Below are 16,598 nucleotides of genomic sequence, written 5' to 3' on the forward strand. Positions count from 1 at the left end.
CAAGGACGACCACATCTTAGTGCCCCTGTTTCCGCGGCTCGCCAGCGCGGGTCATCCGGGCGCGGTGGTTGCTGGCCAGACCTGGGCTAGCGGATCTGGTGTTTGTCCAGCCCGGCCGGGGATTCAGCGCTCCCCTAAGCCTGTTAGGGACACACTCTCCTGTCCTGAAATGTGCAAGCAGATAATTGTTGGCGCTCCAGCTTTGTGTGAGGAGGCCAGGGTGTAAATGGCTTTTAATGACTGCAGCTGCTGGCTGCAAACTGTCAATGGGATCGGCTAATGCCGAGCCCGGACCCGCCGGGCGCCGAGCCGCAGCCTGGCGGGCGCAGCCGCCGGCCCCCGCCGCCGCCGGCAGTGCGCAGTGGAGCGGGGCGGTGCGCAAGGCAGCGCGGAGCCGAGCGCGGAGCCGGGAGCGGATCGGCGCGGAGCCGGGCGCGGCCGGCGGCAGAGGAAGCGGGAGCACAGCGGCGGACCGGGGCTGGGCAGAGGCTGCCCTCTCGGCTGGGAAAAATCCTTTCCGGATCCTGTAAGTTTGTTACGGGCAGGCGGAGGTCCCGCGGGGGAGACCCCGGGAGTGCACTGCCTCGCCCCCCACCGCCCCCCCCGCCTCCAGCCCTTCCCCATCCCCGCGCTGGAGATCGGGGGTCCGGGGCAGTGGCAGACGGGGTGCCCTCCTCGCTGCCGATAGCCGTCTTCTCCGGGCTGTAGAACCTGCCGTCCGTTTCGAGTCAATCTTACTTGATCCCACATGATTCATTGTTTTAGCTGCTAGAATGACATGTGGCTCTGCAGGGCAGAGGAGCAATTTCCCTCCCACCCCCCCAAAAAAAACCCTACCTCCCTCTAAGTCAGCCAGGACAAGCCTGTGTCCTGTTCTGGAGGGAGCCCTGCAAAGTTGTGTGCGTGTGTTTATGTGCGTGTGTGTGTGTCGGGCTGCCAACCTGGAGGACTTTTCCGGGGAGAGGAAGGCAAGCAAAGAGGGAAGCTCTTTTATTTCACTGCTTGTTTTGATGGTCGCTCTCAGGAGGCTGCGATTTTCTGCTGCCTAGTTAGTGCCCCTTGATCCTGAGTCGGGAGTGACTCAGTCGACGTTTGCAAAGACTGATTATTTTTTTATCGGGGGAGGTAGGGGTTCAGACGGGGCTGGGGCGTAGCGGTCGAGGTACCGGCGAGCGGAAAACGCAGCACCTCGGCAGCGGCGAGGGGGAAGGAGAGGGGGGAGAGAGGGAGAGCCCGGGGCAGGTAAAGGAGAGCATATCGCGTTGGTCTTACTAAGCTTTGTATTTCTATTATTACGATTTAATTGAGTTTTTGTCAGTCTTCAGTGGCAAGCACAGACAATTATGCACTGATGCTGTCTTTACAAAAGTATCTATCCTCCTCTTTCATTCCCTCTTTCTCTCTCTTTCTTCCTCCGCCTTTATTTTTAGCTACGATTTCCCGAGGTAAATGAATGCGCATTTGATGGGTGTATGAGATGTGGCCCATTCGGCTCCCGTAACGCAGTCCTGTTGATGCGATGTGTGCTGTACTGGTCGTGCTAAGAAACTAGTGGACAAGGGATTTTTTTTTTTTTAACGGTTTGGATTGGTCTGAGAAGCCGAGGAGGGCATTTTATTACTGATCCGAAACAGTGCTCCAGCTTCCAAGTTAAACTTTTGGAGATACCCCCGCCACACATACTTTGTTTCGAGTAAACACAGAGACTGGGAGAGAAAAACGTGAGGTTTTTTTGGTGTGGTTTTTGTTTTGTGGTTGTTTTTTTGTTTGTTTGTTTTTTAATTGGGAGGAGGGAGAAAGGGAGCGTAGCTCGCCTCCGCGGCGAGGTGCGGGGCTTGGGAAGCAGCAAACTTTCCCGAGGAGGCGGCAGAGCCGCAACCGCCGCCGGGCTGGGCGGCTTCCCCGCATCCCTCTGCATCTGCTGGCAGCTCCCGCCAGCCGAGTGTTACCTGCTCTGCAGCAGCAGCCGTGCAGTCGCTTGCTCCTGAATTAAACACAACTCTTAATGATGTAACATTATCAACAAGGGACACTTGATTGACTGATCTAGGTATGATATATGTGCTGGGCGTCTAAATTAAATATTAAGTGAAATACTTAGCTCTAATTAGAAATCGTAACCTAGCAATGAAAACTTGAAGAAACAAATTGCGGGGGGAGGAGGGGGCAGCCTTTAAACGCGGCAGCGAGGAAAGTAGCAGTGATGTGTACAGAGGCTGACATACTAGCAACAAGCAGCAACTTTGAAATGATTGACGTATCATTAGAACCATCAAGCTGATTTTAATAATTCTTCCTCAAGGGAAAAAAAAAAAAAAAGGTAAAGAAAGAAAGAAAAGAAAAAAAAGAAAAATGGAGCCTCGCAGACAAGTTATTTATTTATCAGCGCATTAAAGCCAGGAGAAACATAATTAGATCTGGGGAAAACGAGAGAAGGAGGGGGAAATCTGTGGACGAATTTAACAAATAAATGTCCAAAAAGCAGCGACTATCCAACCCGGGGCTTCTCTGGGAGATGGAGATGTCAGAGCTGGATGCCTTCTCCCCAGAGTGTGCCTTCCCAAGGTAAACAAGCACACAGTTGCCTCAACTTTCTCCTTTAGTACAAAGTTCCTGGTGCGACGGAAAATTTGAATATTTTATCAGTCTCTTGTAGTGACCCTCATTAGGTGGGCATCCTGCTAAGGCCCTGGCGTTACAAGAAAGCTACCCAATCAGAGCATTTGCACGCCTTGTTAGCGATGGTTAATGAAGCTTCCCCATGCACTCAAAGAAAGGCCCCCTCGATGTAGATTTACCTTATGTCAACTCGTTACTTCTAATGAATCGCATCAAAATTCTTCTCTGAATGGGGCCGAGGCGCCCGGACCGGGATCCCCTCCCCACCCGGCGGAGCCCACCCCTGCCACCGCCGGCCCTGCAGCCGTGCCCGCTGGCGGAGCGTCCGGCACCGAGGTGACTAGGCACAGTTTGGCGGCGGGGAGGGGGAGAAGAGGCCGAAGGAGGGGACGGAGCTTGCGGCCGGCAGCAGCGAGGGCACCGCAGTCCGCCGGGGGGGGCGCAGCCCAGCCCCGGTCCTGGCTCCCGACGAGGGCAGCTACTGCGGAGGCTTCGCCGCTGGCAGGTAGACGTTTGCTCTTCGCCTCTAATTTCCAGGCTCCCCCTACCCCCAATCCCCCACCTCCCTGTCCCTCCGGGCTAGCATTTTAAAATCAATTAGTATTTTCAATTCTTGAGGTGAATTATTCAAACAAATGTTTGGGAGACCCTGAGGGAGAATTTGGCCGTGACAAAAGGTTTGATTAGCTTTATTTCCCCCCAAAAGCAACAAAGGCGCAGGGCTGCGAGAACAATCCGCTACATCAGGGCATGTTCAATTAAATGAAAGTCATTAGCTTCGCCGTGAAAGCACTACCTTTAAAATCAGATGGGGCGGGCGGGAACGCGGGGGTAGTCTGATAATTGTGGCAGGAGGATTTAACACCCCCCATCCATCCCCCTATACACACAAAGCCCTCCAAAAAGAAGGGAGAGGAAAAATAAATAATAAAAAACCCCAGCACTTCACCCTTTTGAAATTTGTGCTCAGTCTAAACAATACGAAGCCCATAATGCAGATTGTAACACTCACTGCCTCGAATCCATTATCTGCCCTCCACACTGTCTATATATTGATTTCTATATACTTTCTATCGCTCTCAATGACTGAGCAAAGCTCCAGTTGAGAGCCTAAGACACACAGGAGCGTTGCTCGAACCACACCATTACAAGACGGAGCCGGTTGTAAACACGAAATGCTCCCACTGTCCCGCTGTAGCTGTGAACAAGCACACTACACCCACCCAACCCCCGCTAAAGAAGCGGGCGGGCGGCCGGGCCTCTGCCCCGGGGCCCCCTCCCGACGCGGGGAGCCCGCGGATCCCCCCGCGGAGGCACGTCCAGGTGCGCACGCCTTTGTCCGCGGGAGAAATCCTGGATCCGGTGCCCGGTACGTCCCCGTCCCGAAAGCGCCGGAGCCACCTGCGGGGAAGAAGGTCTCGGTCCCCTGCGCCCCTGGGGGTGCAGAGTCAGCAAAGCCGGGTGGGGAGAGCCGGGGAGCTGCGCTCCCCGTCCGTGGCCCTCTGCCTGCAGCCCCTCTCCCCAGCCCTGAGCTCTTAATGAGGTATGACGGTCGTTTCTCTAACTCTGAGACCTAGCAGAGCAGAACTTTTTCAAGGCACGATCCTCCGGACGGTAAGTTTGATATTTGGATTAAGCTCACTTCCTCACGGGCGCTTGTAGTGCGTGTGTGTGTGTGTGTGTGTGTCTGTCTGTCTGTCTGTCTGAAACAGAGTGGAGGGGAGGGAGAGAACTCAGCCGAAAATGGCCATAAAAAGAGAGAGAAGAAACAAAAAAGAGCACAATCTGATTTTTTGGGAAGTTCTCTTGAAGCGGTGTGAGGCGCCGGGAGTGGGAGGCCGCCGGAGCTGAGCCCCGGGAACGCAGCTGAAGTGCCCCTGTCTCTTCGCAGCCTTCTACCGCAGGGCACCGCTCCGGGCAGAGGGGAAGAAGGTATCGAGAGGGTTAAAGTGCCCGGAGAGAAGCAGAAATTTGGAAACAAGTGTGTGTGTTGGGGGGAGGGGGAGTAAAGCGTTAATTCTGCTGCTAGAAGGACCCCAAATAATCCACTCGGAACCTGCATTGATCGGGGAGATCCGGAACAGCGTCCTAAATGGTCGTATCTCCTCCTGCCCCCTCCCCCCCCCCCTCCCCCCCGCCTTCCTTTACTTTAATGAAGATTGTTAATTTGTTTCGAGGCAGTGCGCTGGGCTGATAAGTCCTTCCCAGCTAGTATGTTAAAGTTTAAATACCAGCAGGTGCAAATTCGCTCTACTTAAGGCTATAAAAATAATGCCGAAATTCGAGAGCACAAGAAGTTGGCCTTTGTATTGTGATTTATAAAAGGGAAATTGCGCTATACATAGCCAACTATTTACCAAAAAAACCCAACCCCCAAAGCCCTGAAAGTGCTAAATTCTTCTTAATGATGCCGAAGGTGAAGTTGTTTCATATTGGACAAAATGGGCATTATTCTTTGTCATGTAAATCACCCTTCACTTGACCTCAGGTTAGAGGATAACGTTCATTCTCGGTTCACACTAAAACTTATTTAAATCAGAGTGCTGAAGAATCATTTCACAAAATCCGCGTAATAAAGTGAAGAGGACTTAGGGATCTTCATGCAGGAAACATGGTTTAGGAACGTGTACTTTTAAAAAATGGTATTTGCTGCAAAACTCCGGGATTAGGAGGTTTTTATTTAACAAAGTTACGCTTCTTGGATTTCCTGAGAAATGTGTATGTAATTTCGCATAGCAAGATTAAAAGAAAGGAAAAGATATGAATCAAAGGAGCTATAGATACACAAAAGGCTTCCAAGTAACAATTACTCTAATACATATTTTAAAATAGGGAAAGAAATGAAAAGGTATTTAACGATTGGGTAAAACAGAAATGAAGGTTTGATAAAGAAGATGCAGTTTGCGGTGCTATTTCATTCGATAAATATACTTTTGGCGTGGAGTGACAGGATATGTTATTTTGACACAAAATGAAAGCGCTACTGCAGATATAGAGACATAGATATACCCGAAGACAGCCGTATACACTCATTTATAAATTAGTGGGTGCACGTGGAAAGAAATCTGAGCGCCTCTACTTTCCAAAGCGAAGCTGAAAAATACTCCATAGGTGAGGCGCTTGGCTTGAGGTAGGTTTAATATTGAAGTGCTAGAGATTATTGGAAATCAAATAAAAATTCGACACGCACTGACCCATTAGAGGATTTAACGGTGAGGACGGAGAGATTTTCCAGGGCTTTTGTCGCTAATGTTTCAATGCTAGGCGCTAACTTTAAGAAAAGTGTTAGTAGAATAACAAATTGAGGGCATGAAAGGCCACGGAGAGAAAGCAAGCAAGGATGCTCTTGACTTCTTAGCAGTTGCTTAGAAAGGATCTCGAGCTTAATGTGGGGACTCAATCAGCGGAGAGCACAAAGCTGGGGAGAGGGGGAGAGGAAAGTTGGGCTCAGCACGTGCACTTTTGGTCAAGTCGCTTGAATGAGCGCTGGGGGAGGTGGGGGGGGAACTGGGCGGTGCGGAACCTCCCCGGGGCTGCAGCCCCTTGGCCCCCCGTTCCCGGCACCGGCCGCGGACACCGCCCGCCTGGCCAGGGGTTGCGCCAGGGGGGGTGGAAGGAGGGTGGGCACGGGGACCCCTCTTGAGCCTCTGCGGGGCTGCAGGGGCAACCCGCCCAGGTGCGGACTGGCGCGGGGTATCTGCCCGCTGCCCCGGCACACCAGCGTCCAGGCGGCCTCCGAGATGGGTAACTACATAGAGCACAATTTGCCCCTTTACCGCAGCGCCAGCAGCAGATTTTGTTAAAAGACTCCGTTATCAAACTCGGTCTTTTCAGTGAGAAACAGCCGATTTTAAAGCCCGGCTGTAAAGATTTTTAACAGCTTAGCGAATATCACAGATAAGGAAAATCTGGAAGATGCTCCCAGGACATCAGACCTTAATGGGCTTCTGCAGCGGCGGAGGGAGCTCCATTCTGTTCCCTGTGCGTATTATACTGCAGACAGGATTCGATATATACTCTATTTAATCTTGCTCTGTGACAGAGCTGTTTAAGTGTATACCATGCCTACATTCTTTGTATCAAGACCAAAAGGATGCATTGTTGAAAGAAAACTATTCAAAATCTTTCATCTGATAGAAACGATCCAGCAACTGTGAGGCAGCTACGGCACAATGGTTCTGTCTACATAATAGGTATCTCATAAAAATACAGCGTGTCATTGCAACAAAAAGTTAAAAGTCTTAAATGTATCCATCTTATATATTGCATGAAGTCAATAATATTCTAACCTTGCCTGCACCCCGCCATTAAATGGTACACGGCACTTTAATATCGAGAGCATTGTGATTGAAATCCCAGTCTCTAGCAAAGAAAGAGGGGAGCAAGGTAAGTTAAGCGAGGACCATTACGGATGTAATGACCTCAGGGTAAATATTCATTAGGAAGAGGAGATTCCTCTTCTAATACCCAGTCTATTTTCTTTGGAATGCAATATCACGGAGTCTAATGTAGTAGCAAGTCCCAAGATTTAAAAGGAGATTATTGCCAAGTGTGTTGGATCGAGTTTAGGGGCTTTTTTTCCAGACACTTTTCTCAAGTGGGACGCTAATGCAAAGAATAGGTTAGAAAAATCACCTTTCTCGTTTTATTCGGGTGGCTAGAGAAGCTTGTTCCTTGCTTGGCCCCAGGTAGGAGAAAGCAGAGAACATTTAAGCAGGGCTGTTAGCAGCCCTGCATCTCTCTCTTCCATTGGTAGGTGCATTTAGCCGGTGGAAAGGGAGACAGCAGACAACCCCGGGGACAGAGCTTGCCTCCTGAACCACACTTCTCTTTCTGAAGAACAGTAGCTCCGACCTCCAAACCAACAGAGACTGGAATTTTAAAGTAGCTGTGAACAGCGCCCATGTGTCTTAACAGGGTCACATAGGAGATTTGAGCCTTTTAATTTCCAGACATAAGGAATTACTCGCTCGATGGCCAGGTTTGTGTTTTGTTTTGTTTTGTTTTGTTTTTTTAAATAAGAGAAAAAGGGAAGCTGAGTACGATTCCCTTATACACACAGCAAAAGAATAGGAGGGAGAAAAAGCAGAGCCGGGGCACATCTGGCTGTGGGAGACTGCCCCGTGCTTCTAGCCGCTCTGTTGTCCCCGGCGGGATGGCGGCCAGGGCGGGCGCGGCGCTGCCGGGGGCTCCGGGGGCTGCTTCTGGCCCGGCCCGCGCCCTCGCCCTGTGCGGCAGCCAACGGGCACGTCGCCTGGTGTGACCTTCAGGGAGCACATTTCAACTGCTAAACATCGAGAAAAGTGCTTCCCCAGCTCGCAGGCGCCATATTAATGCCGGGAGCCGGGGCTGGGGCGGGGGGAGGGAGGTTTCGCAGTTGGTCTAGATTTACGCAGTTGTTAATTCAGACTGGAGGAGCTCTCGACGGCTCCGTAAAAACAAAAAGTACTTTGAGATTCTTCTCCCGCTTCCACTCCCCGCGAGGCGATGAGCTTTGTAATATTGATACCTGCTCTGGGACCCTGCAGAGCGTCCTTCCCCTCCCCGCCCGGTAGGGAAAGGGGTGGGCGGGGGTCGATCCCAGGGGGGCGCTGGACTCCACGGGGTCCCGGCCAGGGCCTCGACACTTGCCTCGCCGGACACCCCATACATCCCCTGGCATCGTCTGAAGCCGTTCAGCTCTCCCCGACCTTGCTGCTTGCACGGGAGGCTGGAAGCAGCAAAACTGAAAATATCCCCGTATCTCCCCCTCCATGCAAGATGGTTTCCCAAGCTGTGGGTCTGCACCTGGCTGAGCTCTCTGCTCCCCCAGCTAGTACTAAGACCTGCTGCTTAGTCAATAGCTCTGTTTTGCCTTTTTGCTCTCCCCCCCCCCTTTTTTTTTTCTTGTAATGTGAAAACAAACAAACACCCCCCCCTAAAAAAATACAAAAAAAAAAAAAACCAAACCAAAAACCAAACTTTTGCAAATGGGCAGAAGTGGACGAAGCACTACCGCAATCTCGGCGGGGACACAGGGAAGTCGGACAGAACCGCTCCTTCCCGGGGCCGTGGGGCCGGTGCTGTCCTAAAGGTTCAAGTCCCCCTCAGGATTCCGAAACAAAGGCAGCCCAGCTCAGCTCCGCCACGCACAAACCTCCATTGTAACTCTGGGCTTTCCCCCCCCCGCCTTTTTTTTTTTTTCCCTTTGCCCTGTTTTCCAGCCTGCGATTCCTGAAGGTCAGACGGGGAGGTCATGGCTCTGCATCCCCTATAAATAGATTTTGATATTTAGACAGCTATTGCTACTCAATATTAACTTACAGGATAATGGCGAGAGATACCGTATGCGCTGAACCTGTTATTCACGAGTGAGCAGCATCTGTCGAATACAATTCTCGTCTTTTCGCCCTGTTTGGCTATAGCGCAAATCAATAGGGCGAAGGACGTCTTGAGGCTGGGGTGGGGACGGTGAGCAGGACGGCTCTGCGGGGACACAGTTGTAAGGACAGTGTTGAAACTATACAAGGACTCCAGACAGCTGGAGTCAAGAGCCAGGTAGGCAAAGACCAGCTCCGAGTGAGCGGAGGAAAAATTCAAGAGCGGCTGATGGAAAGCTTCCAGCGCCGGGTTTTTTTCTAGGCTTCTGACACTTCACTTTAAACCACAATGAATGCTGCTGAGGTGGAAGGGTCTCCACTCCGCACTTTCACAGTCCGATTTCCTCTGTTTCTGACTTTAGAAATAGTGAGTTCCAGATAGATCCGAAGCAGAGACTCGGAGTTCACCACTACCCCTCTCGCTGTTTATGTCGCATTCAAGGGAAGGCAAGGTATTCGGCTGAGAGTAGTATTTTGAAGGAGCACTAAGAATTCTTGTTTCCATGTCACAGAGCATCACCTTTTGTCTGACTCTCCTTTGCCTTTCGCCACCCGTAAGGCAGTAAGGCTTTTACCCTTCCCAGCCGTCCTGGGTACCGGCACTTTTCTTGACAGCATCGCTAAAATGAAATTCACGGCCGGGACTCCTGTTGAGGCTTCAGAGCAAATTCACTCGCACCCGGTTACTCGCCGGGATGCGCCGAGAGGAGCCGGCCAGCGCTTTGGTAGCTGGTGGACCCCTCCGTCGTGTGCGACCTCCGCGGGCAGCGGCGGTCCTTGCGCTGGTGGGGGGGCGTAGGGGAGACCAAGCCCCTGCGGGACGAGGATGGAGAGGGGGGCAGGCTGAATATACCACTTCTCCCCCGTGCTCCGCTTTTCGGGCTCACGTGTGGGTCCTGCGCCTTCTGCAAAGCAAAAGCCCCGTGTCACTGGCGAGAGCGCAGCTCGAGAAACTAGTTTTAATCTTCTGTAGCAGGATAAGAAAACACAAGCGCTTCCACCTACTTAACTGGGCATGAGGGAAGGGGGTCGTGAAGGGGGCCGATTGTTGCTCTCGCGTGAATTTTGTGGTTAAAAGACGTAGCCTGAGGAAGGAAAGGGAGCAGAGAGACACTGAATGGTTTAATTTAATCAATAAAGTGTCTGAAAGTGTTGTCGAGATTTGCTTCTCTCCCTTTACTCGTTTAACACGGTCTTCGGGGTTCGCGCTTAAATTTTGGTAGTTGTGCGTGTGCATGTATGTTTCGGGGGTAGTGTGCTTCTTATTTTAAGAAAATGGATTATTGCCAAGGAAGAGGCAAAAAAGGGGCAGTTTTAAGATGCTACGGCTCCCTAAATCCTTGCGGTTTTACAACCAGCCCAAGCAGCAGTGAAACAAACTTTGTGTCAGAAGTTTCCTGACGCTCAGAAGGGACCAGCGTGTCTCGCTGCCCGATCGGCAACCCGCGGGCTTTGCTCCGGCGGGGAGGGACGCCACGGGAGCCGCCACCGCCGCCCCGCTGGCACTAGCCGGACCGGTCCCACCAACCCAGGCGGCCAGCTGGGACACTGAGTGGAGGGCTGGAGGACACGGGTGGGAGCGGGGACCCAGCAGCCCCGGCCAGGGCTCAGGCAGCCAGGCAGCTGTCCTCCTCCGGGGCGCGCCGAGGCAACGGTGAACGCCTTTTGCCCGTGGAAGGGAGCGGGAGTGCTTGTGCCATGAGCCCGACCGAAGGGACGAACGTGATTTTTCTGGGTGGTACCTTGGCTCGCCAGGGAGGGAAGATGCCACCTCCCCCACTTAGGCCTACTGCGCCCGGTGCTTCACCCCGGGAGCTCCGGGGGGTGCCGGGAGGTGGCCGGCCCAGCCCCCCAGAGGCTGCAGGGCGGAAATCATGTGCTCCCCCCATCTCGGGGATCTCTTTGACCTGATGTGCTGCTTAGGGCGAGCTCTTACGGAAGTTGTCCTCGTAAGTGAAATCGGAGTTTTTGTGAGCTGCAGTCCCCATACATTTTTAACCACAGTGATTACTAAATTAATAGCAGGCCCTAAGACAGATGTCAAAACGTCTTTAAAATGTTTATCTGTGAATAATTGAGAAGGTGGTAAGACGCATTATCTGATTGTATAATGAAATATGTATGAGGAACAGCTGTTTGCAATAGTCACCTCCCGTTGTTTCATTAGCCTAGAGCCTCCTTTTTAAAGAAGCGCTTCCCTGAAGTTGCCCATTCAGCACCGACCGCTTCCACCAGCGCACGGCGGCCGAGCCGTGCTCGCAGGAGCCGCGTCGGGGAAGGAGGAACCCGGTAATGTACCCGGGCCGGGCCTTGGGCTCTCCCCGTGGCATTTCTCATTGGTGGTTTGCTCCGAAGGCGGGAGGGAGGAGGCACCGATGGGATCCTTAGTTATCTTGCCAGGCAACCTCAAGCTGAAGAGGATGCCCCGGCAGGAAGGATCCTAGATGCTCACCTCGGAAGCGCAGCAAAGAGCCATTTATTAAGATTTCATGCCGAGCAGTGGCAGCCTCGTCGACTGCTTAGTGTTGACATAAACTTTCAGACGCCGAGCATATGCTGTTGCACAGCATTGTTTATGTGTGGTACCAGATGTTGCTTTGCATCCTATTGTCTGGAGACAATGTTTAGTTCAGGTTAAAATATCTTTACTTAAACTGCTCAGTTGGCCATTGTGTGAGAATTAGTGAAGTGTCATGGAGAGGTAATGGGAAGTCCGGGGAGGTTAGGTCTCTGAGTGTGGCCAGGAGGTCCCTGGTTCATCGTGGGGTTACAGCCACCACTGTCATCTTTTGTTTTCCCTCCTCAGAGAACCCTTGTCCTTCCTCTAAAAGGATGTGCCCCGCTCTCTTTCCCTTCGGAGCTTTCTCCACCGGTTTAATGAAACGGCTCGATGTTTGTTTTTCTAGTTCCCCTAAATCGCCCGAAAGAGGAAAGGAAAGCACGTTTCTGCGTCACGACCACCCCGAGCCGGGCCAGTCCAGGCGGATCGGGACGGCCCCATGATCATGCCCGGGGGATGCTGGCGCCGAAGGGAAATCGGCCCCCACCGCAGAGTTCAGTCTCCAGCCAGGGTAACGTCTCCCTCCTTCCAAAATGCCGGCTGCCCCCGCTGGCGGCCCTGCCGAGCCTCCCAAGCCGGGCGGGCGGAAGGGACTGCGGGCAGCATTCCAGTAGGGCGAATCGTTCGGTGGCGGGTCCCACCGGCCGCCCAGGGGAAGCGGCCCTCCTGGAGCCTTTTTTTTCCCTTTAACCCCGCAGCCTGGGCCAGCCGCGGCAGCTGACCTGTGGCAAGACTTTTGCTCAGGGAGAGAGAGGAGGAAAAAAAGCTATAGACTTTAATCGGATTTCTCCCCAAACACTTCTGGTATGTTGTTGTTATGCATCTATATGGAGATCATTATTTATAAATGAGCGAGTACGATCAGTCGCAAAGACTTTAAGAGCCCGGATTTGTGTCATTAAGTTGAGGGCGGGGTAGAATGACTTAGCGGGGGACGGAGGTGCTGGCCGGCGGTGGCCAAACGTCTTGGCGAGCGGAAGATCACCTGCGGCTCCGCGCTCCCTTTTGCCACTCTGTTACCCCAGGCGAGACCCCCCCTTTAGGGGCAGGGGTGGCCTTGGCCTCAGCCCCTGTGTCCGGGTCTGCGCCGCTGCGGGCCCCGCGCCCTCCGACTCTGTTTTCTTTCACTGCAGTCCTGCTTCACACAATGCGGGCGTGTTTTCCTGTAAACCGGGTGCTCCGCTAAGAGTGGAGACGGTGTGAGAACATTTCCAGCAGCAGAAGTTTTATAGGTCGAGACAAACCCTACCCCCTCTGCTCACTGACATCCGTAAAGCCACTTCAGGATACAGTTAACATCTCTCTAAGTGCCCGAATTAAACAAAAAGCCACATTGTGTATTTCAGCGTTGAAAGCAGAGGTTTCGCAACGCGATGCACTGTATAATGTAGCTGTACTTGTGTTATTTCTAGCATTTTTGCTTGTGCATAATCCCTTATGCCTTTTATTATAATCCTACACATTACAGTTAATCTGTAATGATACCGCTTCAGAAGGACCTGTTGCACACAGTGATGGTAATTTGTAACCTTGGTAACAGTTTTAAATAAAGATTATAGCAATGATGTCAACTGTTTTTATTCACCATACTGTAAATGGGGTCTCAACATCATTATGCCTGTAGAGGACCGAGTTTAAGAAACGGTTATGAGGTTCCACTTTACTTATAATGTGAGCTATCACTTTTTAGCTTGTCCTTAGTAAACATGATCATGGTTCTAAATAATATAAAGATTTTCAAAGTGCTGAGGACTCTGTAAACTTTAATTTTCTGAATGAGGGGGATATTATAATGAATTAGGGTTATCAGGATCGAAGTACCCTTACCAAGAACATTTTCGTCTTCCAGAGAAATATCTTGGAATAAGTATTACTTAGAAACCCTAATTAATAATGCTAACACTGACTCTACCATTAGCCTTCTGCACAAGCTCTCCCATCTATTAAATCTTACAGAAAAAGCTTGCAAGCTGAAAGCAAAATTAAATGTAATTGCTTTTATTTATCTATTGCTTTTATATCATTAAAATATTTTAGTTACATTTATTAAACAGCATCCACTTCAATTATTACCTGCCATATCTATTAATCCATTTTTGTGTATTAACTACACCACCATTAGCTATTCAATTATGTATATACACAGACATATATAAATATTACATATATTGTCTCTGCCAAGATATGTTTCAGTTCTCATTAACAAAAAATTCTTGTGGAAGATTCTATGAAGCATGTTTTTCATGCACACATTAATAATCACAGTTGTCAAGAATTAGATATGCACAGATTGCAAATGGAAAGGAAATATTAGATGTAAAATGAAATATACAGTAGAATTGAAGCATAACTATTTTTCCTCCTTAAAATAAAAAACTTACAGAGTGAAAAACGGAGCTACTAAGCTTACTTAAATGATGGCTTTGTTGGTTTAATTATACTGTAGTTATTTTATAAATATGTTTCAAAGGAAGCTTGCCATATTGAATGTCAATGAAGCCTGTAAAGAAAAGACTTACAATAGCTAATGCATACCAAATACCAAATTTTAGTCATTAGCATTCCTATTTATTACAAACTAAAGGAACCTATTAACAGACAAGAATTTCTATTTAGCTAGCATTACAATGTTTAGCCATTAAAATAAAAAAGGACAAAAAAACGATCCCCCCCCACTTAGAACTACATGTTCTTTTTACTGTGAAAGACACGTGTATCAAAATCCCCTGATAACAGAAACTACGGTTCTTCGTTATTACTGGCTGCACCAAACTAAACCCTGTATTGCTTCATTCAGGCAAAATTTCTACTCTCTCCAAAGAACCGCCTGACGAAGAGCTCCGGATATTTTGCACATACCTTATCAGCTGCCTTAGAGGGACTTTTGGTTAAGGGGAAGAGCAGGTTTGCTTTGGGCTGATGTAGGCCCACAGGGTCAAGCCTGGAGGCTGCCGGGCCTGATCCAACCTCAGTAGGCACTTTCCCATCGCATTTAGTAGTTTAGATGAAGCCTGGGGTGTGGATAGCACCTTTCAAGCTTAGGCTGGAGGAAGGAAGGGCTAAACCATTCATTAGTTTAGGCAGGCTGCTAACTGGGAGTTTCTTTTCAATGCTTCTCGCAAAGTTAATTAATGCACTGCCTATTTATTCGATAATTCCTTTATAACATCTTGGCCAAGCATTTCTAAATTTCAAATGTCCTCTAAGAAACTATTTTTTTTTCTCATTTGAAGATGAATGTGTACGTATGTAATAAATGAGAGTTTCTTAACAAAGTTAAGGATAGTATTATGTAACATACATTATATTTCACATATAAAAGTTAAATAAGCTTTCTTGTGTTTTTCACTTAACTGCATACTTTTACGTAAAAGGAGAAGCTTTTGGGTATGCTCATATTTGTGATGATGTAACAAACTGATAGATCTTTTTGTTGCATCTGACACGGTCCTTGCCTTCTCATCTTGTGAGCATCATGCCTGGAGACTCTGTTGTGTCTATTCAAATTGACAGAGAAATTCAAAACAAGACCAAATAAGCAGCACAACTACTACAGAGCTTCTGGATGGTGGCTGCTGTCAAATGCTTGTTTTGCCTCAAAGATTACTTCAGTTTTCAAAGAATCGGGGGGAGGGGGCAGGGAGTGGTTTGGGAAAGTTGATGCAGTGCTGAGCATAACCTATCAGTTTAATCCTTGTTTTCTGATTCTCATTGTTCATTTCTAAATCAGGTTTTACATTTAATTTAATAAAGACTTTGGTTTGACTAGTAATTATCACTTTTGATTTTGCAAGAATAGAGTGAAGACTTGTACAAAGAAAAATCACTGTATAAACATCCCGCCCAAGAAAGGAAAGTTTGCCCTCACTCCATCTACAGCATCTGTAAGTACAAGAAATTTGTTCTTTTCAAAAATTTATTTTTTTTTCTCTTTTTTTTTTGTAGCTTTTTCATGAACATGTGGTGAGAAGTTTGGCTGAAATGGTTCTACAATCAGTGTATGTTAGCATGTATGAAATATTTTGAATAAAAGAATTCCTGTATGACCCCATTTATGCGATCCATGTTGCTGCTTTTCACTAATGAAAACAAAACTGATCTGAAATTTGCATGAGTGTGGTGTCTGGGGATAAGAGTCTCATGAAATCAAAATGATGCAGGCTGTCTCTGATTTTGCTAACATAAATTAGAATTTGGGAGGAAGGAACTCATGGAAAATTAAATATAAAAGCAGTTGGAGTTTCTGAAATTTTAAGAACTCCTACTTTTCCTTGGAGATATTTTCTTAGTCAAAGATCTTCACTCTGTTTATTATCAATGAAGAGTTGTGTTTCAAGAGGCTGCAAAGAGACAGCCCAGATTAAAATAAGCTGAAGAAATCTTGATGTTTTCTCTCAATTATTGTAACTTTCACAAGGAGAACTTTTTCCAGGTCACTGTGTCTATAAACCAAAATGGAGCTGATCCATAGATCTACAAATCAGATGTTCCTGGAGGGATAGGAGACATCTTGCAGGTCTTTCACTGACACTTAGATGGCATGCTAGTTAGCTACCTTTAGAAGTTTTTCAGCAGAAAAGCTTTCATTTGCAACATTTCTGCCTACCAAACACAACTCAATTTAACTCTAACCCTTGTTGCTAGAGTGGCAAATATATTTAAAGGAGAAATGGTAATAAGACAATAGTTCCGACAACCAAGTTCAGACAACAAAAAAGAGCAACGCTATGGAAGAACAAGCAGTTTTATGAATCACTCCTTTGTATGAACTGTCCTTTCAATACAAAGCAGAATACAAGTGTTTGAATAAAAATGATTAAATTGCTGCATTCTCAGCAATGCTTTCTCTTTCTTTTCACTTGAAACCGTCCATAGTCCTTTGTAGCCATATACAGTATGCGGCAGAGCAATTTGGAAAAGATTCATCTATCAAGTTTAACAACTTTCTGGTGTGACTTCAGAGAGCTTTATTGCTTATTCATGTGGAAGTGAGTACACCCAACTTGTTTTGCCGGGTTTTGCTACTTTTGCTGGTTTGTGAGGCTGTTCTGGTAGCTGCA

General features: G+C 48.7%; 1 protein-coding gene across 50 annotated transcripts in view; it reads left to right on the forward strand.

The window, feature by feature from the left end:
- Positions 1–25: 25 nt before the first annotated feature.
- LOC110362196 (uncharacterized) overlaps positions 26–16,598 on the forward strand; it is a 41,640-nt gene continuing 25,067 nt past the window's right edge. For 44 of the 50 annotated variants that reach the window (XM_065058240.1, XM_065058261.1, XM_065058264.1 and 41 more), the window contains exons 1-3: positions 26–526; positions 15,338–15,422; positions 16,414–16,526. In XM_065058240.1, coding sequence (XP_064914312.1) covers positions 237–526; positions 15,338–15,422; positions 16,414–16,526 — 488 coding nt within the window. In that variant the 5' untranslated portion in view covers positions 26–236. The other 6 variants (XR_010471572.1, XR_010471571.1, XR_010471576.1 and 3 more) reach the window with 6 other exon arrangements.

This window comes from Columba livia, chromosome 3 (genome assembly GCF_036013475.1).
Source record: "Columba livia isolate bColLiv1 breed racing homer chromosome 3, bColLiv1.pat.W.v2, whole genome shotgun sequence".
Classification (NCBI taxonomy): Eukaryota; Metazoa; Chordata; class Aves; order Columbiformes; family Columbidae; genus Columba; species Columba livia.